Source organism: Podarcis pityusensis, assembly GCF_964106645.2.
Source record: "Podarcis pityusensis genome assembly, chromosome: 16".
Classification (NCBI taxonomy): domain Eukaryota; kingdom Metazoa; phylum Chordata; class Lepidosauria; order Squamata; family Lacertidae; genus Podarcis; species Podarcis pityusensis.
In genome coordinates, this window is record NC_138041.1 from 12,098,664 (window position 1) to 12,126,481 (window position 27,818).

Consider the following 27,818-nt stretch of genomic DNA (forward strand, 5'->3'; position numbering starts at 1 on the left):
ATGGGGATACCAGTGATTGAACCTGGCACACGAAGAGCATACACTCCACTACTGAGCTACTCTGAGCCCCCCACCCGCTATCTTCGTGCTCAGTGGGGTAATAACGTTGCAGAACTCTTTTGTCTTCCCCTGGCTAGCCAAAAGCACAGCAGTAACAATAATAAGAAAGATAAAACGGTCGCTTCGGCTTACACATCATAGATTCTAGTTGAAGAATGAGTTAGCTGCTCAGGCAAGCCTGGACACATCTTTTGCCAGCTACAGATGAAAACAGATGCTCATCTGAAAAGGTGGGGACAGACTACAACCAGTACATCACCACGGTGCTTAAACGTTGGGCACTGTGCCATATTCAAGGTTCCGGTATGAATTTACAGTACAAGGTCCTTAACAACTTGGGGCAGGGATACCTTAAGGGAGCTCCCAATTCCTCACATCCCTGCCCAATCACAGAGTTTTTGCAGGTGGGTGGTCTCTGTTCATGGGCCCCACCACCATGGCTCAGAAGCATGGCTTGCTTCCTCCCAGAGCCATGCATTCCGTATTGTGGGCCCAATTCTGAGATCAGACAGGCCTCTCTCCCTGTTGAACTTCAGGTGCTCAACAAAGACCTTTGTATTCCAGCAGGCATTTAAATAAGTTATATAAGAACAAGCACAGAGGAGGTCCCCAGCCTGCTCTTAGGTCCTTATAATATCAGTGGAAACAGTTGGTCTTGGCGAGTATTAACCGCTTCCAATTTTAATCTGAAGATTGCCACTTGTCCAGTTTTAATTTTAATTGTTTGAATTAATTGTGGGATGTATCTTAATTGATTGATCGCTTGTATTATGCATATCATCTTATTTATATGATGTTAGCCACTCTGAGCCCGGCTTTGGCTGGGGAGGGCGGGATACAAATAAAATTATTATTATTATTATTATTATGCCTATTTATGGGACCTTAAGCTTCCTCCCCACACACACATCGCAATCCTTTATAATAATAAAATTTCAATACTTGGTACAGATATGACATCCAATATAATAAATTCCCACAACTGAGACAGAATGTGCATAGTAAAATAAAGCAGGTATAAGTTATTTTGTTATCAAACCAGTGACCCGAAATGCTTAAGAATTGCATCTGAACACAAGGGTCTTTTGCAAAATCAGAGGCAGTAATTTACCATTTTGTGTGTTAAAATATAAACAATGAAGTAATGGAGAAATATTTCCACATTTTATCTCCTCTAGCCTCTCTATTGCACTCTGTCGCTTTCTCCTCCGCAGCTAATCACCAAATTCTACTCCCATCGAGTAAAATGCATGCAGCATCCCCTTTGTGAAGCAACTTCCATGCATGCAACTACAAGTAAGAACGTGCTTAGATCTGATGTCTTTTAGCCCGTGAGTTTTGTTCTAGATGCCGTATCATTTTGGACCGATGGGTTCTTTTATTAACTGTGGTGAAAAACTGCCTTGTGACCGTCTACGGTTAAAAAATGGTCTATAAATATTGGAAATAAATAAATGCACACACCTATTGTCCAGGGGAAAAAATGGCTCTGCAAATCATTAAGACGCATACCTAGCGCAGGAGAGCCTGGCTCACCCACTCCGGATGAATCGCTGTAGGAGCTGGGTGTCTGCTCCAGGAGCCTTTTCCGAATGCTGCCTTCAGATCCCTTGCCGTGCACACGGCGCTTCTTATTTTTCACCAGGATCCGGCCCAACAACTCCTGGGGACTTGGCAAAGCTACGCCAGGCTGAAGCTGCAGGGGGGGGGGGAGCGAAATGGAAGATGTTAAGATGTTAGCAAGAGCAGGAGATCTTCACAGACTAGGAGACAAGACGGGTGCTGATGCCCTCAAAAGATAAATCTATTCACAGAAGGGAAGGAGGTGTAGCTCAGTGGCAGAGCTGTTTTGCGTGCAAAAGCCCACAGGTTCACTACTTGGCAGCTCCAAATAAGATCTTGATCTGAAATCCTGGAGCGGTGCTGCTTGTGAGTGTGGACAACAATGAACTAGATCAGGGCAGCCCAACTTTTCTTACCATGTGGGCTGCAAGAGTACTTCAACACGGAACCAACTGGCCGCACAATACCTTGTCGAGCGGGGAGTGAGGCCAAAATTTGACACCCCAGCCCTTACACTGCCTTCCCAAAGTCAGGTAAGCAAGGTGCTGGGCTTTGTGAAGAAGGTGCGAAGCTCTGGCCGGGGCCTGACGCTCTCTCACCTGCTTCCCAAAGCTGGGAAAACACTAATTAGGCTTTGGGAAGGAGGCAGGAGGACTCTAGGACCCTGTCAGAGCCTCACACCTCCTTCCCAAAACCCAGCGTCTCTGAGTGCTGCATACAGCCCTTGGGACTACTCTGAGTAAGACACACCAAGAGGATGTATTCACCAGATGCACATTACTTGATTTGTTTCTCCAGGCTGAACTCTAATTCACTGAAGCTGTCAACTGAGCATGTGCAATGGCTGCCTGAGCCGTACACACCTCAGCTTCACCACAACTTCTGTTTTCAAATCAGATGGAGGCTGGTTTGAGGCAAAGCACATCAAAAAGAAGCTACAGGGTACCTGTGGATTGTGGCTAACATCAGGCGTACTTGGTTTCAGAAACCAGCAGTGCGAGCGAACTGGAGCCGGAGTAAGTGGTCATCTGTACACAACCTAAGTAAGGACCACAACCGCTCCCAACCAACCCGCCCACATGTCATTCCCTTGGTTGATCTCGCTCCCAAAACACACCGGATATTTATCCAAAGGGTCAATAAGGAGAGCATCCCCAAATATGCTGCGGCAATACTCTGCCATCTTCGCCTGCTGCTTTGCCCTGGGGAAGGAAAACAAGAAACACAAAGGTTATCAGTCACGCAGGCCTCTCTGATCATACAGCGCTGTAAGAAGGAGAGGGGCGAGGATGACAGTCTCAGACAAGCCACTGCGGCACTGCAACTACTCACGAGTCAACGTGGTTCTCAAATGAGAGGATAACAGGGAAAGGTGAAGTCTTGAAGGCACTTTCAGCAATGGCCTCTATGACTTCCTGTAACAGAGTGAGGCAAGGAAAGGGGTTAAGGCAGAAGTGGGGGATGTTTTCCAGCCTGAGGGCTACATTCCCTTCTGGGCAACCTTCTGGGGGCCACATGCCAGTGGTGGGAGGGGCCTGAGGCAAAAGTGAGCAGAGCAACCTTTGCAAATTTTACTTTTCCACAGTAGGCTGGTGTCTACGCACACACAAGCCCCTCTAGCCTCCATTCTGACAAGCAAGAGGCACATTCGAGTTCAAGAAAGTGCAGAAAAAGTGAGGTGCGAAGCAAGGCCAGTGAAGGATGTGGCCTGAGGAGAGGGGGTGTGGTATGTGGAGAGTACTGAGGGCCTGGGGGGCACATTGAGCCCCCAGGCCTGAAGTTCCCCACCACTGGGTTTAGAGGTCAAGAGCACTTATTTGCTTACAGTGGCAGAGTTTGGGGTGGGTGTGGGGGTGCTACAATGGACAATAAACTTAAGAGGAAGTTCCCCATCAATGTGCTGACATGTTTCAGGAGGATTCTGCTCCCATACCCAGGCCTGGAACAAAAGGCTGAACACATGGATGGGGAGCCTCGCAGCCTCTAAACACATTGATGGACTACAACTCCCATCATTCCTGGCTATTGGGTCATGCTGGCTGCAGCTGATGGGAGCTGGAGTCCCACAGCAGCAACTGGGAGAGCCACAGTTTCTGCTTCCATGACTAAAATGATATCAAGCAGGGACTGGACCTCTGAGTTCTCACCCTTGTTGGATAACTGGAGCTTCCATGATCAGAGGCAGTCCAGATCTCCGCCTGGCTATGCCAACCTCGGTCTCATTCGTTGCAAATAAGCCTTTTAAGATAATATTCCAAGCTTACCTCAGGAACAGGTGTGGGGAACTGTTGGCCCTCCAGATGTTGCTGAACTACAACTCCCATCAGGCTCAGCATGCATGATCGGTGGCCATGCCTGAAGGGAGTTGTGGGTCAGCAACATCTGGAGGGCCAACGGTTTCCCCAGACTTGTTTAAAAAGGACCCTCCTTCTACAGATTTGGGATGTTTCCTCCTCCCAGTTTAAAGCATGAGGAGAAAACACCCCCTTCCAAATAAGTTGTGCGCAAGGAAGGATATCATCACCTTCACTGCCAAGGAACAGTACAGTGGTACCTCGGGTTAAGTACTTAATTCGTTCTGGAGGTCTGTTCTTAACCTGAAACTGTTCTTAACCTGAAGCACCACTTTAGCTAATGGGGCCTCCTGCTGCTGCTGCTGCGCTGCTGGAGAATGATTTCTGTTCTCATCCTGAAGCAAAGTTTTTAAGCAGAGGTACTATTTCTGGGTTAGTGGAGTCTGTAACCTGAAGCGTATGTAACCTGAAGCATATGTAACCCGAGGTACCATTTCAGGTATCGATTTCAGGAGTCTCTCAGCGTCCCCACCCTCAATGGGACCCCTGCTAACTTGGAAGGGGTACAACAGGCCAAGTAGACCGCCACTGATCACATGCTGAAAAACTGGAAATGGCAAACACAGGTAGGAGGGTGGGCACCCCTGTGCTGGCCTTGGGGACTCTTGCAAACAGCCAACCGGGCTGGGTGCCAGTTACCTTGAAAGGGATTTCGGTCGTCATGGTGAATCCGTGTGTGATGAAGGGCTCCTCGTCTTGGGGGCGTCCCTTCCAGCAGTCCAGCTCAATGCAACGGCAGCCACTCAGCAACACCTGCCGGTACATCTCCACTGAGGAATTGCCTGTCAGCTGCCCAGCTTTTTTGAAAGGAGAGAGAGAAGATGATGGGGAAATGTTAGATGCCTGGGGAGAGGAGAGACAACCAAGCAACGATACCAGACCTCAAATCCTTAGAAGAGGCAAAATAAAACGTGAAATAAAGAAGGCCAGTAACTCTGAGCACAGAGGAAGACACTTGATCTCCAACAGGGATGCATTCTCTGCACAGCCGGCCTCTCACAAAACAATTTCACCTCAGGATATAATGCGGAAGAATTGCTCTGCCACAAAAAAGGGCAATCATCTTTCTCAACCCCTATTTTCCTACACCTCCCAGAGTTCCCTGGGACTGACTGTGAGACGACTCTGAGAACTGTAGCGCTGGGGGGAGAACAGAGGGTCTCCTGACAACTCTTGGCTCCCTTAACAAACTACAGCTCCCAGAAGACTTTGGGAGTAGCACAGGCGGCAGGCACCCACATTCAGGGCACCTGTCTCTGTTCGGTGCACGTACCTGTGAGGTAGGTATTATGTGAAGAGTTAATAAAGTAGCTGCTTAACGGCTGGGTCATGTCATCACTTAAATCCAGCTTTTCGGGGGGCACAATGGTGTTCTCTTCTCCCCCCAGGTAGCGGCCAAACCCTTCCATTGACATCTGGTCTGCGGAAGGACAGACGGGGAAAGAAAAGCAGGTTTATAGATGTAGGCAAGAGAAGAGGCACGCTGAAATAAGTGGGGGAAGGACTGTGTTTATCTGTGCCCCACTTTTATTTAATACATCTACACACACACACACACACACACACACACACGACTAGTGTTTGCTCCCCCTGGTCACTCCTCTCACCAAGCCCCACTACCCACCAAGCCCTTTGCCAACCCTCCTTTCCCCACACCTAACCAAACTGCCCCCTCTTTGCACCTCATTCACCCCTTTGCCTAACCCCCAAGTCCATCTCCACTCCCCTCAGTTTGCTGCAGCCCCTTTTTTTGTCTTCTTTCTATGCATATTTTTTTAAAAAAATTTTTTTTTATTTTCCAAAATTTATAAACAAACAAACAAACATAAATCCTAACTGTAATTATTCCACTCTTAATAACATTGTTACGTGACTTCCTCGAATCCCCCTGGCTGAATTTCAATGCATATCATTGTAACAAGTTTTCCACAACAAATTTCTCATAAAATTTACTTAATCAATTAACGACTTTCTTTCTTTCTTTTCATTTTAAATTTAAACATATTATTCTATAACATCACATATTTAAATCCTAAGCCAATCTGGTATTTGCAAGTATTTCTATTTATGCCGCAGCCCCTTTTAAAGGAGGGGGGAGGCTCTTCACAGAGCAGTCTGCCAAACGGCTCTAATAATAATAATAACAATAAATTTATTATTTGCACCCCACCCATCTGACTGGGTCGCCCCAGCCACTCTGGGCGGCTTCCAACATATACAGAAACACAATAGAACATCAAACATTAAGCACCTTCTCCCTTCTCTTAAACAGCTTGCCTGGGCTGTCTGCCACCCACACTGCTTGCTTGCTCGCTTGCCTGCCATTATACTGGGATTTATTTCTTGCCATTATTATTTATTATCTTTATATACCGCCCTTCAACTCAGAGCGGTTCACGAGATAAAAATACAGGATAAAAGCACAAAATAAATAGTTAAAATGAAAACTAAATGAAAGAATAACACCCCCCCCCCAGCAAATCCCACAAACACATTTAAAAGGTTCTAGAATATTAATCAGCCAAAGGCCCGGTTGAAGAGGAACGTTTAGTCTGGTGCCTAAAGGTGTATAATGAGGGCTCCAGCTGAACCTCCCTGGGGAGAACATTCCAGAAATGGGGAGCCACTACAGAAAAGTTCTCATGCTGCCACCCTATGGATCTCTTGTAGAGGAGGCACACGAGGAAGGGCCTCAGAGGAGGACCTCAGTGTCCAGGTCAGTTTATATGGGGAGAGGCGGTACCTTGAGGTATGAGGTCTTTGGCATGGCTGCTGCAAACCATAGCATGCAACAGCCATATATTGCATGTATATAGGTAGATACATACACTCTATAATACATGCACACCCACCCACACAATAACAGACATAAACACCCACCCACACATACACACAATAGGTATACACCCCCCACTTTATATCTATTTACACAAGCACACCCACAGACAAATGAAACCAAAAAACAGTAACAACCCTACAATATAGTACAAAACAATACCTCCCGCCCAGTCCAAAAAACAAAAAAATTGCGCAGCACATTTTAAAAACATCTGCCACTGCCTCCACCCGCTCTGTATTTCTCCATCATCACCACCACCACCACCTGCATCTCCCAGCCCAAATTCTGGAGAGGGCGGGGGGGGGGGGCTCACCACGCTGCTGGAACTGTTGGTTGGGCTCATACTTGTTGATTAGCTGGCGCACCTGCTCCCGAGTCAGTGGCGGGTAGAGGATCTCGTTGAGACGGGGGTCTCTTTGCTTCTGGTTGATAAAGTCCATCAGCTGGTCCAGACTGAGGTAAGGCTTCCCCTTGGCTCCGCTGTTTGCAAAGGAACAATCAGAGGGAAGGCAGAACAATGGCGCTTTGGCCGGTTCCAAAATTTGCAACTGATAAAGGAGGCACCCCCGCCCCTTAGAATTAACAGAACAGAACAATTTGTTATTGTCCAAGCCAATTCATGTAGTCACCTGAGAGACTTCAAAAACGCAAGCCAAACCGTTTGTGCAGAAAACAGGACGTTTGCTTGTTACTGGAATAAAATGGTCAGACAGGACAACATCAGGTCAGGAATGCTGGCCACACTGAAAGGGCACCAAGAACTACCAACCCAGAACTACCTAGAGCAGTGTTCTTCAACCTTGGGTCCGCAGATGCTGTTGGACTACAACTCCCATCATCCATAGCTACCTCAGCCAATGATCAGAGACGATGGGATTTGCAGCCCCAAACCATCTGGGAACCCAAAGTTGAAGGAAAGTGGTCTAGAGGAGAAATGGGGATCTGTGGTCCAAAAACATCACAAAGGCCACAGCTCCCATCAGTCACAGCCAGCACAACCAACAGTCATGAAAGTTGGGCATTGTAGTAGCCCTACATGAGCAGGGGCTCATGTCTCCCCTTGCCCCAATATATAGCACCTCCAGACTGGTGCTTTTTTGTGAGTGCATTCTGCAGCATGTCATTGACGCAACAACAGTATGTTTGTGCAGCGGCGTAGCGTGGGTTGTCAGCACCCAGGGCAAGGCAAGTAATTTGCGCCCCCTAACCCGGGGCAAGTAATTTGCGCCCCCTAACCCCTAACCTGCCGCCGCTGCCAGCTTCTTCTTGCTGCTGCCTGGTCTGGTCTGGTGTGGTTCTCTCCCGCACTCAGCGCTGCGCTGGGCGGCCGCTGCACTGTCCCTCCCCCAGATAGTCCCTCGCTCTCTCTCCGCACCGCACGCCTGGCACCCACCCCCTCCACAGTGGGCAGCGACCCAGCGGCTTGGATCAGATTCGCACAGCCAGCACTGCAATGAGAGAGAGTGAGTGAGCCAGGTAGGGGCAGAGAGCTGCGAGTGCGAGCGTGCCCCCCCCAGATGTTGCGCCCGGTGCGGCCGGCCCCCCCTGCACCCCCCACGCTACGCCACTGTGTTTGTGTTGGATTTATACTGGACTGTCCACACGTCATTCCCTTTTATTAGTCCTTCTGTGGTGCTTCCCATCTGGAACGACACTCTTGCATTATAGCGCAACGAAAGCAGGGTGAAACCTCCCCCCAGAATGTCTGCAGAGTGTATAAAGTTACAGGATCTCAGTAGGAAGTTAAGGGATTGGAAACGAAGCAGTGTGTCCGCCCTGAAACAGTACAAACAGGCACAAACGGTACTGAAAGTGGGATTGCATATAACCACTCTGATCCCATTATCACGAATTATCATCAACACACAATGAAAAGGACACTTGGAGAGGCCCCACAGAACACTAACATGAACATTGCTTATTCGGAATGGCATCTTGTTTAATCAGGATTATATTGGGTTTTGTGTAACTGTTTTTGCTAACATTTGCATAATCTGTTATCAAACAGAGGAAATACAAAGACACGCTGTACTCTTTTCCACAGTAATCTTCAAAACAACAGACCAAGTCCGTTTCCTCGCTTCAGATATCCTGTCCTTCCACACCACCGTCTGTCCCCCCACCCCCACCCCCGACTCTCCTTTTACTCACATTTCCAGCAAGATCTTGTCTATGTCTGGGCGAAGACAAAGCTTGTTCAGGAAGCGTTCAAAGATCTCCAGGGTGAACTCTTCAGGTTTGATAGATTCGCTCTAGGGAGCCGGAGAGGAATAAATAAATAAAAGAAAGACAGTGTACCCCAGAGAAAACACTACAGTTCTGGGGAGGGCAGGTGAGGGTCAGGGAAGAGGAGAAAGAAGAGAAGGAAGAAATCAGAGATAAGAATAGAGTCAGGGAGGTAGGCTGGCTTTGTGGCAGCAAGACCAAGATCCAGGAGAGAGGGATGAGGAATGCTGGGAAAGGGAGGAGAAGGTGAGCAGCAGGCAAGAAATCATTACATTTTTTAAATAAAGACATACCCTGTTAAAATTAAGACCGCAGGACTCCAGGGCCGTCTCCACCCTCTTTTTGTCAGCTGAGAACATTTTCAGGATGCTACAAAGGAGGGAAATGGGAAGCTCTTTATCAGACTTGCAGAGGTGGAAGCAACAAGCCAGACATGTCGGAAGGAGACCAACAAAACAGAAACCAGCAAAACAGAAATAGGCCAAAAAAGGGAGAAGAACGTACTCAATACAAAAGGAAGGGTAGCCAAGGCAGTGCCTTCCAGATGTTGTTGGACTACATGTCCCATCATCCCCAGCCGCTGGACATGCTGGCTGGAGCTGCTGGGGCTTGGAGTCCAACCATTTGTGGAGTGTACCATGTTGACTATCCTGGAGCTAAGCTTTTTTTAAAAGAGAGAGAGAAGCAAAAGGCATCCTGACTGCGGCATTCAAACAGATACAGTGGTACCTCAGGTTAAGAACTTAATTTGTTCTGGAGGCCCGTTATTAACCTGAAACTGTTCTTAACCTGAGGTACCACTTTAGTTAATGGGGCCTCCCACTACCACCGCAGCGCGATTTCTGTTCTCATCCTGAAGCAAAGTTCTTAACCCGAGGTACTACTTCTGGGTTAGTGGAGTCTGTAACCTGTAGCGTCTGTAACCCGAGGTACCACTGTACAGGTCAAAGGCCACCTGGGGCCCAAGGGCAGGGGGAATGAAAATAAGCTTCAATGGAGCTGATGGGCATGAGGTGGAGAATTTCCTTATCAGGTTGTGGCCTACTGGTGTGTACTCTCCAGTTTCCCTCTGTGTATTTCGCAGACTGAGCATGCAAAGAGCGAAAGCAGCTGTTATTCGCAAGGAAGCGGGCCTTCCTGCTGGGGCACCCACTAGAGAGTCAGACAGCTGCTTCAAGGAGCCATCTGGAGTGCCAGCCCCTCAGCGGGTCTCCAAAAGTAAACCCTGCCCAACCACACACCGCTGGGCACTGTTTCAAACTGGTAAATCTTCAGGAGGGGCAGCTGCCCTTGCGATTAGGGATGTAAGAAGGCACCATTTTCAGTTCCATCCTACATTTGTTGGATGTTTCCGTTCTGCTGCAGTTCACTTCCTCTACAAGCTACATTATTTGTCTTGCCGACTGCTGTGGCAAAATTACGCAATTTACATAATTAATTATGTGATTATGTAATTACATAATTAATTACATAATTAAATTATTGTTGTCATTACAGTATTCCACCTTATTCATTGCAACACAAAGGAAATGCAATGCAAATCGGGGGGGATGAGGATGGCGAGAACGAAATCAATTACGTATCATTTACAGACTGAAAGCAGAAATGGCGAATACGGATCATAATCGCCAATTTGATTTCCATTCCAGACATGGGACACATAAGGGGACACCTGCAACTTCTGCTCCCATTTCCACTGGAATTCTCTGACATCGCTGTTTGCAACGCCACTGGGAGTTGAAGGGTGGCTATAAATAGAAATAATCTCTCTTTGGAGTGACACCTCTCTCTGAGCAACAGACCCTAGAAGCCGAACCTTCATCAGGGGCACCACACAGAACGTGGGCCTCAGGACAGAAGAGGGAGGTGGGGATAAAGCAAGCACAGCGGTTTTGTGGGTGAAAATATAACCTTACTTTTTGACAGGGATCCTTGCATCCTGATTGACCTGGATCTTGAGCCGAGTGTACCTGTGAGGTTATAACTGAGAGTCAGCTGTATGGCACAAATTTGCCTTCCCTCCTACTAACCTAGGGATGCGGGTGGCGCTGTGGGTTAAACCACAGAGCCTAGGACTTGCTGATCAGAAGGTCGGCGGTTCGAATCCCCGCGACAGGGTGAGCTCCCGTTGCTCAGTCCCTGCTCCTGCCGACCTAGCAGTTCGAAAGCACGTCAAAGTGCAAGTAGATAAATAGGTACCGCTCTGGCGGGAAGGTAAACGGCGTTTCCGTGCGCTGCTCTCATTCGCCAGAAGCGGCTTAGTCATGCTGGCCACATGACCCAGAAGCTGTACGCCGGCTCCCTCGGTCAATAAAGCAAGATGAGCGCCGCAACCCCAGAGTCTGTCACAACTGGACCTAATGGTCAGGGGTCCCTTTACCTTTCTTTACCTACTAACCTATGCAAGGCAGCATGGACAGGACTGTCCAGCTCAGTCGAGAGAACAAAGGATCATTGTGTCCCTCCCACAACTGCGATAAGATATTTTAATTCCTTATGACTGTCCCCTTTCAAGCAACGGAGCCCCACCAGCCCTTACAACAGGCGCGGAAGATAGTTGGCCTCCAGATGTTACCAAAATACAACCCCCATCCACCCCAGCAAGCATGGTCAACAGCCAGGGATGGTGAGAGATATAGTACAGTGGTGCCTCGCAAGACGAATGCCTTGCAAGACGAAAAACCCGCTAGACGAAAGGGTTTTCCGTTTTTCGATGCGCTTCGCAGGACGAATTTCCCTATGGGCTTGCTTCGCAAGACGAAAATGTCTTGCGAGTCCTGAGATTTTTTTTTGCTTCCCCCCCCTTTTCTAAGCCGCTAAGCCGCTAATAGCCTTTTAGCCGCTAAGCCGCTAAGCCTTTAATAGCCGCTAAACCGCTAATAGGGTTGCTTTGCAAGACGAAAAAACCGCTAGACGAAGAGACTCGCGGAACGGATTAATTTCGTCTTGCGAGGCACCACTGTAGTTCAGCACTATCTGGAGGGCTGAAAGTTCACAACACATACCTTACAGGTAAATAGGTAGAACATCCTATACTTCGGCCTGAGCCACCAACAAGAAGCCAGCAAAGAAACCACAAAGACCAACAGCCCCAGAGGACACAAATCCAGAGGGATATGGGAAGCTGCCTCATACCAAGTCAAATCACTGGTCTATCTAAGCTCAGTATTGTCCACATTGCCTGGCAGTTGCTCTCTTGAGTTTCAGACAGGGGTCTCTCCCAGGCCTACCTGGAGGGGATGATACTAGGGACTGAACCCACAACCTTCTGCATGCAAGGCAGACGCTCTGTCACTGAGCTGTGGCCCTTTCCCAGGAGTCTCTACCCTGTTTAAAACAGTAGAAAGTCGACTCACGCTTTTTGCAGGAAGGTGTTCCGCGAGGCGTTCTGAGCCAGGATGTTTGTGGATAGTTTGAACAGCTCCTCGGTCCACAACTAGATAGGAGAGGAGAGGCAGAACAGGGTGAGGCCAGCCGCTCTCATCTGCCCTTCCCCATCCCATTGGCACCCTCGGGCCTAATGATCCAGCCCATACCCTCAAATTCAGATCATTAAGCAGGGCAGCCATACAACACATGCTGTCCAAGTTTGGCATGGTTAAAAAGAGAAAAGCTGTATCATTTGGAACTTTTTGAAGTTACAGAAGAAGGGCTATATTTATATTCATTACAGTAGCGGCATTTTTGCACCCGTGCCTCTAAGCAACTTACGCAATAAAAAGAAAACAATGACAACATTGAAATTAGATAAAAGCAGCTATAAACAAAAACTAAAATACTCAACCAACAATATATTTAAAAGGAACAAGTCCTACCCGCCCCACTTAAATGAAGAGCACAGGGAAGGTCACGAACATAATTATCCTCCCAATTAGAAACCATTAAGCCTGGGTAAATAGGAATGCTTTTTGCCTGGTGCCTAAAAACAGACAGTGATGGCACCAGGTGTGCCTCCCTGGAGAGAGCATTCCACAAACAGGGAGCCACCCTTGAAAAGACCCGGTCTTTCGTCTCCCATGCCTCTCTTGGAAGGGACGCAGATGATGAACACAGAGTCTGAACTGATACTCAGAGTAGACCAATTGAGAATTATGGACATGGCTAAGGTCATGTACACACTTCAGATTACAGAGGTACCTCAGGTTAAGTACTTAATTCGTTCCGGAGGTCCGTACTTAACCTGAAACTGTTCTTAACCTGAAGCACCACTTTAGCTAATGGGCCTCCTGCTGCTGCCACTCCGCCGGAGCACAATTTCTGTTCTCATCCTGAAGCAAAGTTCTTAACCCGAGGTACTATTTCTGGGTTAGCGGAGTCTGTAACCTGAAGCATATGTAACCTGAAGCGTATGTAACCTGAGGTACCACTGTACTCTGCATCAAGTGCACCTCAAGGGCTACATTCAATCCATATATATCTTAGGAAACACAGTACTGCGTTTTGATGAGTACCCCCCCTAAAAAAACAGGTTCAAATTGAGCAGGAGGGTGAAAACAACCTAGCTGCATTTTAAGCCAGTAATGTATACACAGCCCAACTTAGGCCCACCAATTTCAACACGTTTGCTCGGAGTGAGGTTTAGCCAGCTATGATTCAAGGAAAGATGCAAGAGAGAGGCTTATAAATTGTGCATAGTATTGGTATTTAAGTGGATATTCCCATCAGTCCTAGCAAGTGTGGCCAATAGCCTGGGATGATGCGAGTTTTAGATCAGCAACACCTGCAGCCTCCGAGCGGTTTACAAGGTCAGTTTGCTTCAAAACGCACACTTAAATTTCTCAACCATCTCTAAGGGAAGTGGCTACTACTGACATATACATCCCCCCAAAAAGTGCACTATTAATGTTATTATTGAATATTTTAGGTTTTTTTATTCTCTCTGCTCCTCCATAAATTGGTTTTAGAAACCAGGACTGGGTTAGTGCGGGGGGAATACAGGTATTGACAAAGGAACAGGAACAGCAGCCAAAAACCAGAAAGAATATGGACACCTATCCTTACAGCATCAGTGACAAAGCTGTAAATTAAAGCCAATTATAAACCAAGATTGATTAAGCAATAGAACTGTAAGCGAAATAGAGGAACAAGGTCAAAGCCTCAAAACTGGGGATGGCCATTCATTACAAGACACTAGTGGAGGGAGGTTGTTTTGTACTCTCCAGCCTGCGATCATTTGTTACCTGTGAAAGTATCTAGCAGGTTCAAACAACTGGATTCTGGGTTAGTTCTTCTCTGGGGGTGGAAAGTCTGGTGCTCTCTGGATGTTGCTGAACACCAGCTCCCATCATCCCTGACCATTGGCCAGGCTGGTTGGGGCTGATGGGAGTTGGAGTCCAATCCCACAGGTTCTTCCTGGGGCTGCTCTGTGCATACATTCCCAAGAGCACAGTTTGCAAGGAGTGTGAAAATGAAGTGTCAGGCAGCTGTTCTGCAGTACCCCACAAAATTAAAAAATTAAAAATGACAAGGCGGTTTCTGGAACCTGGAAGATCAGTGTAATTTATCACAACATGGTCTTTATTTGCAGATTAATTCATGCAGATTTATCATATAGATTTACCTTATTTGTCCCACGCACTGGTTGCCAGTCCGGACCCAGTTCAAGTCGTTGGTGCTAGCATACCAATCCCTAAATGGCTTGGTATCCAAGTACCAAGAAGACGGCCTCACACAGTATCAGCCATCTCATATCCTGTGACTCGCAGGTGAGGCCTTGGTGGTGGTACTGCCACCAACTGGGAGCTGCCCAGATAGCACTCCCCAATGAAAGGGCCTTCTTGGTGGTGGCCCCTTGCTTGCGGAATGCCTACCTTGGTGTGCAGAGTCTGTTTCCTTCCATATCAACATTCGGGAGGCATTTAGAGACATTCCTGTTCACTCAGGCCAAAAGATACATTTCTTGGCAACCCTGAAATCATTGGCTGAGATAATTTTTTTTTACTGCTTTTAATGATATTGTTTTAATGATGCATTTGCTGCCCTGGGCTCCTTTGGGAGGAAGAGGAGGTTATAAATTGAATAAATAGCGGTAAGCAACAACAGAGGCAGCCACAATGCTGGAACTGGGATGCTAAGGCACTTATATGAAGATGAATAATCCATCTCGAACAGAAGAACCGGCCTCATTCTTTAATGGAAGGTTACTGTGTGGCAAAACCTTCCAGATACTGGCTCCAATGTACTGGCTTGTACATTGACAGCAGCCTCATGCCATTTTAAACAATCATGGCTTCCCCCCAAAGAATCCTGGGAACTGTAGTTTAAAACAGCTGAGAGGTGTTCGAAGACTCCTATTCCCCTCACAATTCCTAGAGTTCCCTGGGAAGAGTGGCCGATTGTTAAACCACCCTGGGAACTGTAGTTCTGTGAGGGGAATGGGGGAGGGTCTCCGAACTACAGCTCCCAGGATTCTTTGGGAGAAACCATGATTGCTTACAGTGTTATGCATAGTGCAGAAGGGGCCACTGTTGGGATTCCACCTCTCAGGTACTCTAACCACCAACCATGCTGGCTGGGACTGATGGGCACTGAAGTCCCAACATCACCTGGCAGGGCCACAGGTTCATCCTTGTAATGAAGAACTGTTGCTTTCTTAAAAAAAGAAAAAGAAGAGTTCAGTGTGACACTCCTGCCCTACCTTGGCCGTATCATCCGGAACAACTGCCATGAAGTTGAGGAAGCTGACGTTGACAAAGTCTGGACCGTGCACGACCGTCACCAGCATCTCCTCGGGCCGTTGCTCTGGCCCCCCAAAGCCAAGAATCTCCCGGATCTTCGGGTCCTACAGAAGTCAGAGTGCAAAGGAGAGAAGTTAGCCTGACTGGCACCAATGGCATTTCCAACCCTAGATGCCTAGCGAATGCCGTTAAACATGTGCTTTTTGTGTTATGCAAATAGCAGCCTGGGACCTGGGAAGTTAACTCTCTTCCCTCTGCCAGGGTGCCAACAAAAACTACCTCTCTGGAGCTGTTCTTTGCATTTCACGGAAAGCTCCCATTTCAAGCTTCCCTTGAAATGCAAATAGCAGCTTCAGAGGAGGGAGGGACAAGGAAAATCTTTCCATTTCGCTTTCTCTTGGTTTCTCATTTTTCCCATCTTAAATGCAGTTCCGCACATCATTTACTTTTCCAAAAGCCCTCTTGAAAGTAATCCAGCATTTTAGTGCATGTTCCTCCTAATAAGACACATTTATGTATGCAGTTCTGCCTAATATGCATATTTTTTTACAAAGCAGTTTCCGCTAGTATTGTGCAATTTTGTATGTTACTTTCACTAATATTTGTACTTCAATGCACAATTTACCCCAGTTTAAGCAGTTTTTGTACATACTGCTTGGCTGGAGAGTGGCGCTGCAAAATCTGGAGATGTGCTAAGGTTAAAGGACGGCTGTGTTGTCAGTTTTCACATTGCTTCAGAAAGTGTGAATTGGGTGGAAGTTTGCTGTTCAATGCAAACTGAACCAAATTGCTCCTCGATCCCTATTTCACAGAGGAGTTTTTAAGGTTTCACTCAGTGGGGACACAGTGGTCACTGTGATTTGTGCCTCGATGGTCCCAGTAAAAAAGAATTTCAGAAAGTATCCTGCGGCACAATGGGGTTAGTGTGTGTCTTGCCATTAACCAGAAGGTTGGTGGTTTGAGCCCATCCAGGGATGGCTGTGGGCAGGATTCCTGCACAGCAGAGGGTTGGAGGAGTAGATGGCACTTGGCGTCTTTTCCAACTCTACAACTGTATGATTTTATGATTCTACCTATTAGAGATCCCAGAGAGTTACTGGCAGGAAAACTGGCAATACAGTAGCCCAGGGCCACATTCACACCATACATTTAAATCAGTATCATACTACTTTAGACTGTCACGGCTTCCCCTCAAAGAATTCTGGGAGCTGTTTGTTTGTTAAGGGTGCTGAGAGTTGTGAGGAGACCACAGTTCCCTTCACAGAGCTACAATTCCCTGTGAAGACATTTTGATTGTTAAAGAACTCTGGTAATTTTAAGTACTGGGAGTGGAAAAGGGATCAGTCAGCAACTGCAGCTTCCAGATTTTTTTGGAAAAAGCCATGGCTGTTTAAAGTGGCATAACACTGCTTTAAGCATATGTTAGGAATGCGGCCTAGGTAGACTGACCAACTGGCTTGGTTCAAGACAGCTCTGTGTATGGCGGAAACCTGCAGCTCTTCAATGTTGCTTGAACTGCAGCTCCCATCATCCTTCACCGCTGACCATTCTGGCTAGGGCTGATGGGATTTGGAGTCCAACTGCCTCTGCTGGGCCACAGGGGTCCCCGTCCCTGATGGAAGGGAATCACCGTTACCTTTGGTAGCTTGGCATAGCGCCCGGTCCGAGTGTCACGGATACAGCTGATGTCCAAAACGTCAACTTCCTGAGAGGGGAAAGAGACAGAGAAAGACAAAGAGAGAGTTCTTGTCACTTAGTGCTCTTTATTAGCAGAGACTACATATTTCCAACAGCCTTCTCCGCTAACGAGAACTGCGAAATGTGTTAATTAGGTTAGATAATGAGGTCTCTTCCCTCCGCGGCAAGTAATGTATTAATTTTAGCTCCTTTTTTGCCAGTTGCCATATTTCATACAACAGACGCTTACTTTTGCATAATTAGTTTAAGGAGAGTGTGGCCAGGGGAGGGGGGACAAGACGCCAAAACAACAACAACACACATTTGTATCCATTATATTTTGCTTGCAGCTACCCATTAGAACAATTTGCCGCTTTGTGTGCAGGAGTCATAACGCAAAAACCTACTTTCCTGCTCTCTCTGTAATGGAACCAGAAGGAAACAAATTTTAATTTTATTGTACTAGATTTCCATTAATTACCACTGTTAGTTTGTGGCTTTTTGTGAAGTCCTTAAAACTTTAAGAACATAAGAAGAGTCTGGCTGGATCGAGCCGGAGGCCAATCTCTCTCTCAGGGGCCCTCAAGATGCTCATGGGAAGCACACAAGTAAGACCTGAGTGAAACAGCTCTCTCCCAACTTGGGATTCCCAGCAACTGATACCCAGAGGCATATTTCCTCTGACAGTGGAGAGAGAACACAGCCATCATGGCTAGTTCTGGGTAAAAAGGTAAAGGGATAAAGGGACCCCTGACCATTAGGTCCAGTCGTGGCCGACTCTGGGGTTGCGGCGCTCATCTCGCTTTATTGGCCGAGGGAGCCGGCGTACAGCTTCCGGGTCATGTGGCCAGCATGACTAAGCCACTTCTGGCGAACCAGAGCAGTGCACGGAAACGCCGTTTACCTTCCCGCCGGAGTGGTACCTATTTATCTACTTACACTTTGACGTACTTTCGAACTGCTAGGTTGGCAGGAGCAGGGACTGAGCAATGGGAGCTCACCCCATCGCGGGGATTCGAACCACTGACCTTCTGATCGGCAAGTCCTAGGCTCAGTGGTTTAACCCACAGCGCCACCCGCGTAACTTCACATGAGATTCAACCCACTTTCTTAGCTTAATACTCAATAAACCATTTCCATTCCTTTCTAAAAAGTTTGTTGTCCTGATTTCTTATTCTTCCGGTAGGTTTCGCCATTTCTGCATATTCCATGAGTTTCTGTATCAATTCTTCTTTCGTCGGGACCTCTTCATCCTTCAGGCAACAGGGCAAATAACATTCTTTTGGGCAAATAACATTCTTGCAGCTTTAGTCACATACATAAATAAATTCCTATACTGTTTGGGTAGTTCTAATCCCATAATTCCCAAGAGAAATGCTTCTGGGGTTTTCTTACGAATGTTATCTTAAACATCTTCTTCAATTCATTATATATCATTTCCCATTAAGCTTTAACCTTATTACAAGACCACCACATGTGAAAAAAGCTGCATTCTTTCACTTTACATTTCCAACGCAGATTCCACTTTGATTTATACATTTTTTCCAATCTACTAGGTGATAGGTACCATCTATATAGCATTTTCATATAATTTTCTCTCAAACCATAACATGCTGTACATTTTATATCTGTATTCCATAATCGTTCCCATGCTTCCATTTCTATGTTATGACCAATATCAATTGCCCAGGGTATCACTGACGATTTCACTTGTTCATCTTTTGTCTCCCATTCCAATAACATCTTGTACATTTTAGACAACACTTTAACATTACCATTTAACAGGTGTCTCTCTAATTGTGGTAGTAGTTCCCCAAAGCCCCGCTTCATATCCTTTTTAAATATTTCATTCAGATGATGATACTGTAACAATGTTGTTAACATTCCTGGTAAATCCCTAAACTCTTTTAAAGTCTGTGCAAGTCCTGTTCTTGCCAATAAAGAGTTAACGCAAATGTGTATGGTGTGATTTACAGCTAGCTCCTCCTGTCATGGGCATATTGTCTCTAAAAGCCTCCTCCTGAACTCACATGGCTTCCCCTATCGGAGGTCCTCCTACCACATGGTCAAAAAAGAGCATGGAAACTTTGGCTTTTAGTTAAGCATAGCTCGCTGTGTTGCCTAAACTAGAAATTGTGGTTAACATTACCTATGAGTAGTAAGCAAAGCACTTCATGGTGAAGGCAGCATGATTTGTACTTAATCCTAGGTGACGCTAACCACAGTTTGTTGGTTTGGGTAAACTGACAAACCACGATTAACCAAAAATGGAAGCTGCGTAGGAGGGGAGAAGAAGAGAGCATTGCAGAAGCCTAGGGTGAAGTCAGCCTCATTCGTGTTGTGACTTCATGTCTGGATTGCTGCAATGCACTCTGCGTGGGACTTTGCTCGTGTTGGATCTGCAGTTAAGTAAAGAAGGCTGCAGCAAGGTTGCTGGCAAGAGTGAGACTTTGTCATCACACGACACCTCTGCTCAGAGATCCGCACAGGTTGCCCATTTACTACCGGGCCAAGTTCAAGGTGTTGCTGTTAGCACAAAGTCCTTAACATTTACTTGCAGGATCGTCTTACTCCATATATTATACCCATTCGACTGCTTCCTTCTGTGAAACTGGCACTGCTACAGGTGCCACGTAATACTCATTCTGCAGTTGTAAGAAATCAATCTTTTGCGTGTGGCAGCAGCACTTACACTTTGGAACTCCCTGCCTATTGACACCAGGCAGGTGTTTTCGCTATTGTCCTTTCAACACCTGCTTAAAACGTTTTTGTTTAGGCAAGCCTATTCAAACACGCAGGACACTGAAATGCATTTTAAACTCTTTTGCTTAAACAATATATAGAGGATAGTATTATATATACTGTCTATTCTCTATTTTATTTTATTGCCTTTAATTTTAAGTCATAACTCAGAGGCTTTATTACAATCAAGTGATATAAATGTTGTGAAATATAAAAATAAAGTAAAGTAAAATAAAATACACTGACTTTGCAGAAACTCTCCAGGATTTCAGGCAGGGAAGTGGTACTCTCCTTCATTGGGGGTTATTAAACAGAGTGTGGGTGGGCATCTGCCAGGGATTCATTATCTGTGATTCCTGCATTGCAGGGGGGTTGGACTAGATGGCCCTTAAGGTCCCTTCCAGCTCTACAGTTCTGTGATTCTGCCATTCTATGATGCTCTCCCAGCCCCGCCTGGAGATGCAGGGGAATGAACCTGGAACCTTCTGCATGCAAAGCAGATTCTACAGCCCTTCTCCCATATACTGCAATCCTAACGCGGGGGGGGGGGGTGTCAGACGAGCTGGCATTTCCTGCACGCCCCCAACAGACAACAGAGTGCTTTGATTTCCCTTCCTCGCCTTTCTCCAAGCCATTCTGCTAGGCACGGCCTCTCTCTTTTTCTCCCCCCTTCAGTTCCCTTTTTGCCATTCAAGCAGCTCGGGCTGTATATATAGCTACTTAAGCTAACTGTTTTGTCCTGGGCGGCTGCCAGATGCAAAAGAGCTTTAACCACAGGGAAATTGTGTGGTAGCAGTAAGAGGAGGAGAGGTGGGGGGGTGGCAGGAAACAGGGCTTCCCTCCAACCAAAAGGAAATTGCTGCTAGGCGTTGGAGTGGGTAGGAAGACAGGATCAAGAGAGCTCATCCAAAGAGGAAGGACTTGGGGGTGCAGGAGGTGGGGGGGGGAGAGAGATAATTTCTCCTGGGGCTCAGGCATCCCATGTGAGCCATAAACCCTTGAAAGACATTGCCATTGCTTCTCTTGTAGCACAGCAGAGAGGGAAATGCATCCATAGAGGGAAACGCATCTTTTAAATAAAGAATTCAATGGCTACCAACTTAGATGGTTTCAAAACAGCACTAGACAAATTCATGGAGATGGCTATAGCTATAAATACTGCTTCCAGTATGGGAGGCAGATAGCAGGCCTTGGGACGCCAGTTGCTGGGAGTCACAAGTGCTGGGAGTGTCCTGCTCATGGGCTTCCCAGAGCCATCTGCCACATCCCCACTATTATACCTCTTTGATAGCCATGGCTCCTCGCCCCCCCCCAAAGAATCCTGGGGAATTTGTTATGGGTGCCGAGAGTTGCTAAAACTCTATAACTCCCCTCACAGCGCTACAGTTCGCAGAGTTCAAGGAAAGAAGGGTTGGTTGTGTAACCCGCTCTGGGAATTATAACTCTGTGGGCAGTTTCTGTGGCAGACCCCCAGCCCTTTAAACGTGCTTGAAGTGTATGGCATGTATGGAACCTTGAGAGCACGGAGACCCAGGTTCACATCTGGCCACGAAGATCATTGGATGGAGCACAGGTCAGCCCATAGCTGTCAACTTTCAGATTTGAAAATAAGGGATCAGCAGCCTCACCTGTCCCAGGGACAGTCTACGGGATATCTAACAAACCGGGATAGCAGCAGGAAGCAGCGGGAAACGGCGCTGGAATAAGGAATTTCCCGCGAAAAAAGGGGGAGGTTGACAGCTATGGGTCAGCCACTTCCAGCACTACTGAGCAGGGATGTTAGGTTGTTAGGAGGATTACAGGCAGCGTCAGAAATTGAGATACGAATGCTAGGAGCTAAATGGGACCTTAAACTTAGGTTATGGGCGCAACAACGGAATGTCTAGATGCGCTTTTTTATAACAAGAACACACAAGCTTATTGCTAAAATGTTATGTTCATTTTTCACATGGTTTAGTCCTTCCCCTGCTTGCCCCCTAATACTATTTAAGAGGGTCTCTTCTCCAGTCTTCAGAGAGTAGCTTGAAGTGGGGAGGCAGAAAAAGGTCCTTTTCCTTCCACTCTGCGGTTTTACCAGTAATCTGAAATCGTAGACGCAGTACTGCGTCCCCAGAGCTCAGGAACTGCTCGTGCTGATGAAATTCCCTGTCGCAAAATATGCCTAGAACAATGGGAGTTTCAAACACTGATTACAGGGAGGCGATTGTATACTCCACCATTAAACTGCTGGGAAGGTTTGGGAGTCTTTTTGAGAAAAATGTTAGGGCCACTTCAGAAAAAGCCACACTCAAGTCACAACGTGCCCTACTGATGTCAATGCACGATGAACTCTGGGCCTTTACTGTCTGTTACAAGTATTGAGGTACAACGGCCAAGTTTTGGGGTGCAGGTCTCCGGAAGATTCATTACGAAGCCGGAAAAGCAAAGGAAGCAATTGGGACAGGAAGGAGAGCAGCAGCCGCTGTTTCAATCAGTTTTTTTTTATTTTTTAAAAACCCGCTCCCTCCCTTTCCGCCTCTCTCCCTCTCTTTGGCTCCCACCCCAGAATTCTTGCCAAACCAGCTTAACGACTCAAAAGGCATTGACAAGAGAGTGGAATGAACAGCCTGGGCCTTTGCACAAATCACTCCTTCCCCTGGGGGCCAGTGAACTGCACGCAACCCCAAAGGCAGGGCCCTGGACAAGCCGGGTGCCCTGTACTATCAACACCTTCCAGCAAGGGGCGCTTGGAGAACTCCACTATCCAGCCACCCAGCAGCATCCCCAAGTCACAGGCAAGCGACCACATGCAAGCCCATCGAAAGCACTTTGTTGTTGTTTAGTCGTTTAGTCGTGTCCGACTCTTCGTGACCCCATGGACCAGAGCACGCCAGGAATTCCTGTCTTCCAGTGCCTCCCGCAGTTTGGTCAGACTCATGCTGGTAGCTTCAATAACAGTGTCCAACCATCTCGTCCTCTGTCGTCCCCTTCTCCTTGCGCCCTCCATCTTTCCCAACATCAGGGTCTTTTCCAGGGAGTCTTCTCTTCTCATGAGGTGGCCAAAGTATTGGAGCCTCAGCTTCAGGATCTGTCCTTCCAGTGAGCACTCAGGGCTGATTTCCTTAAGAATGGATCGGTTTGATCTTCTTGCAGTCCATGGGACTCTCAAGAGTCTCCTCCAGCACCATAATTCAAAAGCATCAATTCTTCGGCGATCAGCCTTCTTTATGGTCCAGCTTTCACTTCCATACATGACTACTGGGAAAACCATAGCTTTTACCATACGTACCTGGCTTCCCCCAAAGAATCCTGGGAACTGTATTTTTTAGCGAGTGCCGGGAATGCTGCTGCTGCTGCTGCAAGTGATAGACTACAGTTCTCAAGATTTGGGGGCAGGGCTGTGCTTCGGAGGTACAGAGTGCACACAGATAGACACAGACATGCACACATCCTCACAATGTCGCCGACCTCAAAAGATAAAGGACGTGCTCGTAAGCGCCCAAGAGTTTCCGGGCTTGGTCACCCATCACAAGTGATAAGAAGCTTTACTTTTAAAAAACGAAATGAATATAAATAAAAATGCAGTTTGAAGAGGCTGGGGGGCGGGGGAGAGAGAGAGAGAGAAGAGACAAACAGAAAGACTTCTAAAAGCAGAGTGCATATATCTACCATATTTGGGCCAGTCCAGTAGAGGAAAAATCCTTTAGGGTCAACCCGTAAGGTCACCAGAGCCCGGCTTGTTGGTTCCTAGGAATGGGGGGGGGGGGAGAGAGAGAGAGAGAGAGAGAACAGTCAATACTCTTCCACCAAGCCATAGATGACAAGTTTCCCAGAACTGTTTATTATATGTTGATCTCCTCTGTTTTGTGCAACTCACAGGGGTCTCCCACTCAAGGAACAGATCCAGTACACAACTGCCAGCTTCGGAGATTTGCCAGCTGTGTGCCAGGAGCCATCAGGCAGTACTTTTAAACAACAGCAACCTATTGCTTGTGAAATTTATATAATCCACCTGGCCCCAGGATGGCATACAATTAAAAAAAAACCCTCCAACTTTAACATCTTGAAAATCGTCTTTAAAACAATTCAGAAACAGACACAAACAGGGAAAGATCTTTACATAAAAGGCTTGTTGAATGAGGAAGGTCTTCAGGAGGCACCAGCAAAACCACCTGCCCAATATTTAGCAGGAGCGAATTCCAAAGGGTAGGTACCAAAACCCTAAAGGCCCAATTCCTACATTCTGTGGAATGGACCTCCTAATGAGATGGCATTTGCAAGGCATAATGATCAACTAGGTTTGTAAGGGATGGAAGCTCAGCAACAGTGGTCCATACACTGATTGCTGTAATGCGCTTTACCTGGGGCTGCCCTTGAATTCAGTCCAGAAGCTGCAGCCGGTGTCAAAGGGCCAACACAAAATTCATTTAATTTTATTGAACAGAATCTATATATTGCTTAATCACCGAAGCCTCTAAGCAGCTTGCATACAATATGAATATACCATGAAAATCACTGATAAAAACCAAGTATTAAAAACAAGCTCACCTTAAACCACTTTTTGAAAAACGTAAATCAGATGGTTTAAAAATACATATTATTAAATAATTATGATGATGTAGTGAAACAGATGTCTACATGTCTGGGGAGGCTTTCTTGAACAAAAAAGGCTTTTAGCAGGTGCCAAAAAATTGTACAGGCAACGACTAATTTACATGCGTCCAATGGATGCTGACTGCGCACACACGCATTGCGCCAAACACAGAAGTGACATTTAAAACAGCAAAAATGGGACGAAAAAGGCACAAAAGGGATGAAAAAGGCACAAAACCAGCACTTAGCTATCCCACAAGCCTTTGCACCGACCGTTGAGGCCTGTGGAGAGTTGGGAGTTTGAGCAAGTAGGTTTGGAGGGAGTGCTGCTGTTTTTTAAAGGGCGTTTCAACAGTTTCCAGAGGTTTAGAAGGTGTCTGCAGGCTTTTCCAATGGCGTTTCAAATATAGGCGATTTCATGTAAATGCCCAATGCCTTGGAACGTAACCGCCACATAAACTGGAAGTTGCCTGTACAGCGAGGGCAGTTGCTTTTGAGGGCAACCCACAGATAATGCCTTTGCTGAAAGTGTTGCATTGGTTACCAATTTGCTTCTGAGCTTGATTCAGAATTTGACTACTGGTACCGATATGGATCTGAACCAAACTGCCTCACCCACTACACCCCACCCCAGTCAGGTAAAGATGTTCATTGCCGGAGGCACTAGGCCCCTGAATACCAGCTGCTGAGAACCACGTGAGTCAAGTATGCTGCACTTTAGGGCATCCCATAGGGACATCTGGCTGGCCACTGCGAGGGAAGAGGATTCTGCGCTACAGAAGCCTTTGGTCTGATCCAGCAGCCGGGCTCCTCCTCCTCCTCCTCCTCTTCTTTGAATTTAAATACTGCCCTATACCTGGGGGTCTCAGGGCGGTTCACAGAATAAAATCAAAATACAAAACCACAAATACAAAATAAAAATTAGAACAACCCAATAGCTCCCCTCCCACACACACACAAAAGCCACATTTTAAAAGAGCATAGGATGTTAATCAGATCAACCAAACGCCTGGTTAAAAAGGAATGTTTTTGCCTGGTGCCTAAGGGTGTATAATGAAGGCACCAGGCAAACTTCCCTGGGGAGAGCATTCCACAGATGGGGCCACTGCAGAGAAGGCGTGTTCTTGTGTTGCCACCCTCCGGACCTCTTAAGGTGGCGGCACACGAAGAAGGGCCTCCAAAGATGATCTCAGAGTCCGGGTAGGTTCATATATAAAGAGGTGGCCCTTGAGGTATTGCGGTCCTGAGCCGTTTAAAGCTTTATAGGTCAAAACGAGCACTTTGAATTGGGCCCGGAAACTAATTGGTATCCAGTGTAGTCGGACCAGGATCAGTGTAATATGCTCAAACCGTCTTGCTCCGGTGAGCAACCTGGCCACTGAATTCTGCACCAGCTGAAGTTTCTGAACCATCTTCAGAGGAGTTCCTAATGTTCTTAAGATGTGCTGATGGCGCCACACACCCCTGCAAGAAAGCATGTTGCGACTCGAACATGTGCCTTGCACTCCCAGTTCTCTGGAATTCTCTTCCCTTAGAAGTCAGGCAAGCCCCAACACTGTACAGTTTTCAATGTTGGTTGAAAACTTTTCTCTCCAGCTTTCTCAATTTAGTCATTTTTAAATGATCATTGATTCATTAATTGCCTTCTAAACAATCATTGCAAAGTGATGTACAATTTTTTAAAAAGCATGCAAACAGCAGATGCGGGTTTTGGTGTTTTTAAATAAAAACTAAAAACTAAAACCATATAAAATTGCCGTGTCTAAGATCCATTTATTCAGCTGGGAAAGCCAGCCGCAACAAAAATTACTTCAATTGTTTCCGGAAAGTGCAGAAAGTGCCTCAAGAGGAATGCTATTCCACAGAGTAGAGGCTGTCCCAATGAAAGCCTGATATAGAGTCATATAATTAAAGAGCTGGAAGGGACACCAAGGGTCATCTAGTCCAACCCCCAACAATGCAGGAATCACAGATGAAGAATCCCTGACAGATGGCCATCCAAGCTCTGTTCGGAAACCTCCAATGAAGGAGGGTCCATCATTTTCCAAGGGAGTCCTTTCCACAGCTCTTACTGTCAGAAAGAGGCAGAAATTCAACATGTGTAGCTTTTCCTGGCACAGGGGTGCAGATGCTGAACACCTGCCCATTGTTGCAACTGTTACCGGCACAGGATCTGTGTCAGGGGGGAGTAAGGAGCAAACCCTACCAATACGATCCCCACCAACTCTCCCCGCCATGGGTAACTCCATTCCAAAACCATCTGAGTTGGAATCATGAAGTATCTACCTGTAGAGCAGTTTTATACAAGCGTAAGTTTTCACGCCCTAAGGAATCTTGAGAACTGTTGAGGCCTTAGCAGTTACAAAAACTGAGAGCCCAAGCCCTCTCACCTGAGACACCAACTTGCGAGGGAGAAGGGGGGCGCAGATGTCACGCACATGGCGTCAAGATGTCGGGAGGAGCCAGTGGCAGAGCCAAACTCAGTGGCAGCCTGGGTTCAATGGCCAGCAGCTCCATCTCCTACTGCTGCTGCCGCCGCCGCCGCTGGCTGCGGTCTGCTTCCCCACTCCTTCCCCTCTGTGGCAGGAGAAGGAGAAGGAGCCGGCCACAGAATCTGGGTCATGCTCGTCTCCACACTTGGCCTCCTCTGCCTCCTTTGAACATGGGGGGTCCAGCCTTCTCCCCCAAATTATTGGGGCCCCCAAAAGGGCTCGGTCCCTAGGAGTTGGAGGCCCTGCCTCTCACGGTAGTGCCCAGTGTGCAGCAGCTGTGAAAAAGACAAATTCCATGCTAGGAATCATTAGGAAAGGAGCTGAAAATATACCGTAAATTGCCAGTTTCATAATGCCATCATACAAATCTATGGCACAGCCGCATTTGGGGTTCCATTCCAGTCATCTCGCCTGAAAAAGGATATCACAGGTTCAGGAAAGGGCAACCTAAACTGAAACTGGTCTTTATACAACTTTATTTCTTTGGTTGTCCCAGAGAATCCTGGGAAATAAGAAAATGATCAGGGGGTGTAGCAACTCCCCTGTGAAGGAACAGTTACAATATTTGGGGCTTTTCAGTTTAGAAAAAAAGGAAAGGAGACATGATTGAGGTGTA

At 46.9% G+C, this 27,818-nt stretch overlaps 1 protein-coding gene and 1 long non-coding RNA gene across 3 annotated transcripts in view; both read right to left on the reverse strand.

The window, feature by feature from the left end:
• The window catches only part of PLCB3 (phospholipase C beta 3), a 72,227-nt gene that overhangs the window by 34,126 nt on the left and 10,283 nt on the right, over positions 1 to 27,818 (reverse strand). For both annotated transcript variants that reach the window (XM_080985529.1, XM_080985528.1), the window contains exons 2-14: positions 23,787 to 23,864; positions 17,356 to 17,424; positions 15,680 to 15,823; positions 12,399 to 12,478; positions 10,959 to 11,012; positions 9,336 to 9,411; positions 8,968 to 9,068; positions 7,130 to 7,296; positions 5,251 to 5,397; positions 4,617 to 4,774; positions 2,956 to 3,038; positions 2,741 to 2,825; positions 1,573 to 1,756 (exon numbers count right to left, since the gene is read on the reverse strand). In XM_080985529.1, coding sequence (XP_080841655.1) covers positions 1,573 to 1,756; positions 2,741 to 2,825; positions 2,956 to 3,038; positions 4,617 to 4,774; positions 5,251 to 5,397; positions 7,130 to 7,296; positions 8,968 to 9,068; positions 9,336 to 9,411; positions 10,959 to 11,012; positions 12,399 to 12,478; positions 15,680 to 15,823; positions 17,356 to 17,424; positions 23,787 to 23,864 — 1,426 coding nt within the window. The remainder of the gene's footprint in view (positions 1 to 1,572; positions 1,757 to 2,740; positions 2,826 to 2,955; positions 3,039 to 4,616; positions 4,775 to 5,250; positions 5,398 to 7,129; positions 7,297 to 8,967; positions 9,069 to 9,335; positions 9,412 to 10,958; positions 11,013 to 12,398; positions 12,479 to 15,679; positions 15,824 to 17,355; positions 17,425 to 23,786; positions 23,865 to 27,818) is intronic.
• Positions 26,442 to 27,623, reverse strand: LOC308465569. Its single transcript, XR_013980504.1, has 2 exons — positions 27,491 to 27,623; positions 26,442 to 26,815 (listed from the first exon to the last, which is right to left on the reverse strand). It is a non-coding gene; the product is annotated as an uncharacterized lncRNA (long non-coding RNA).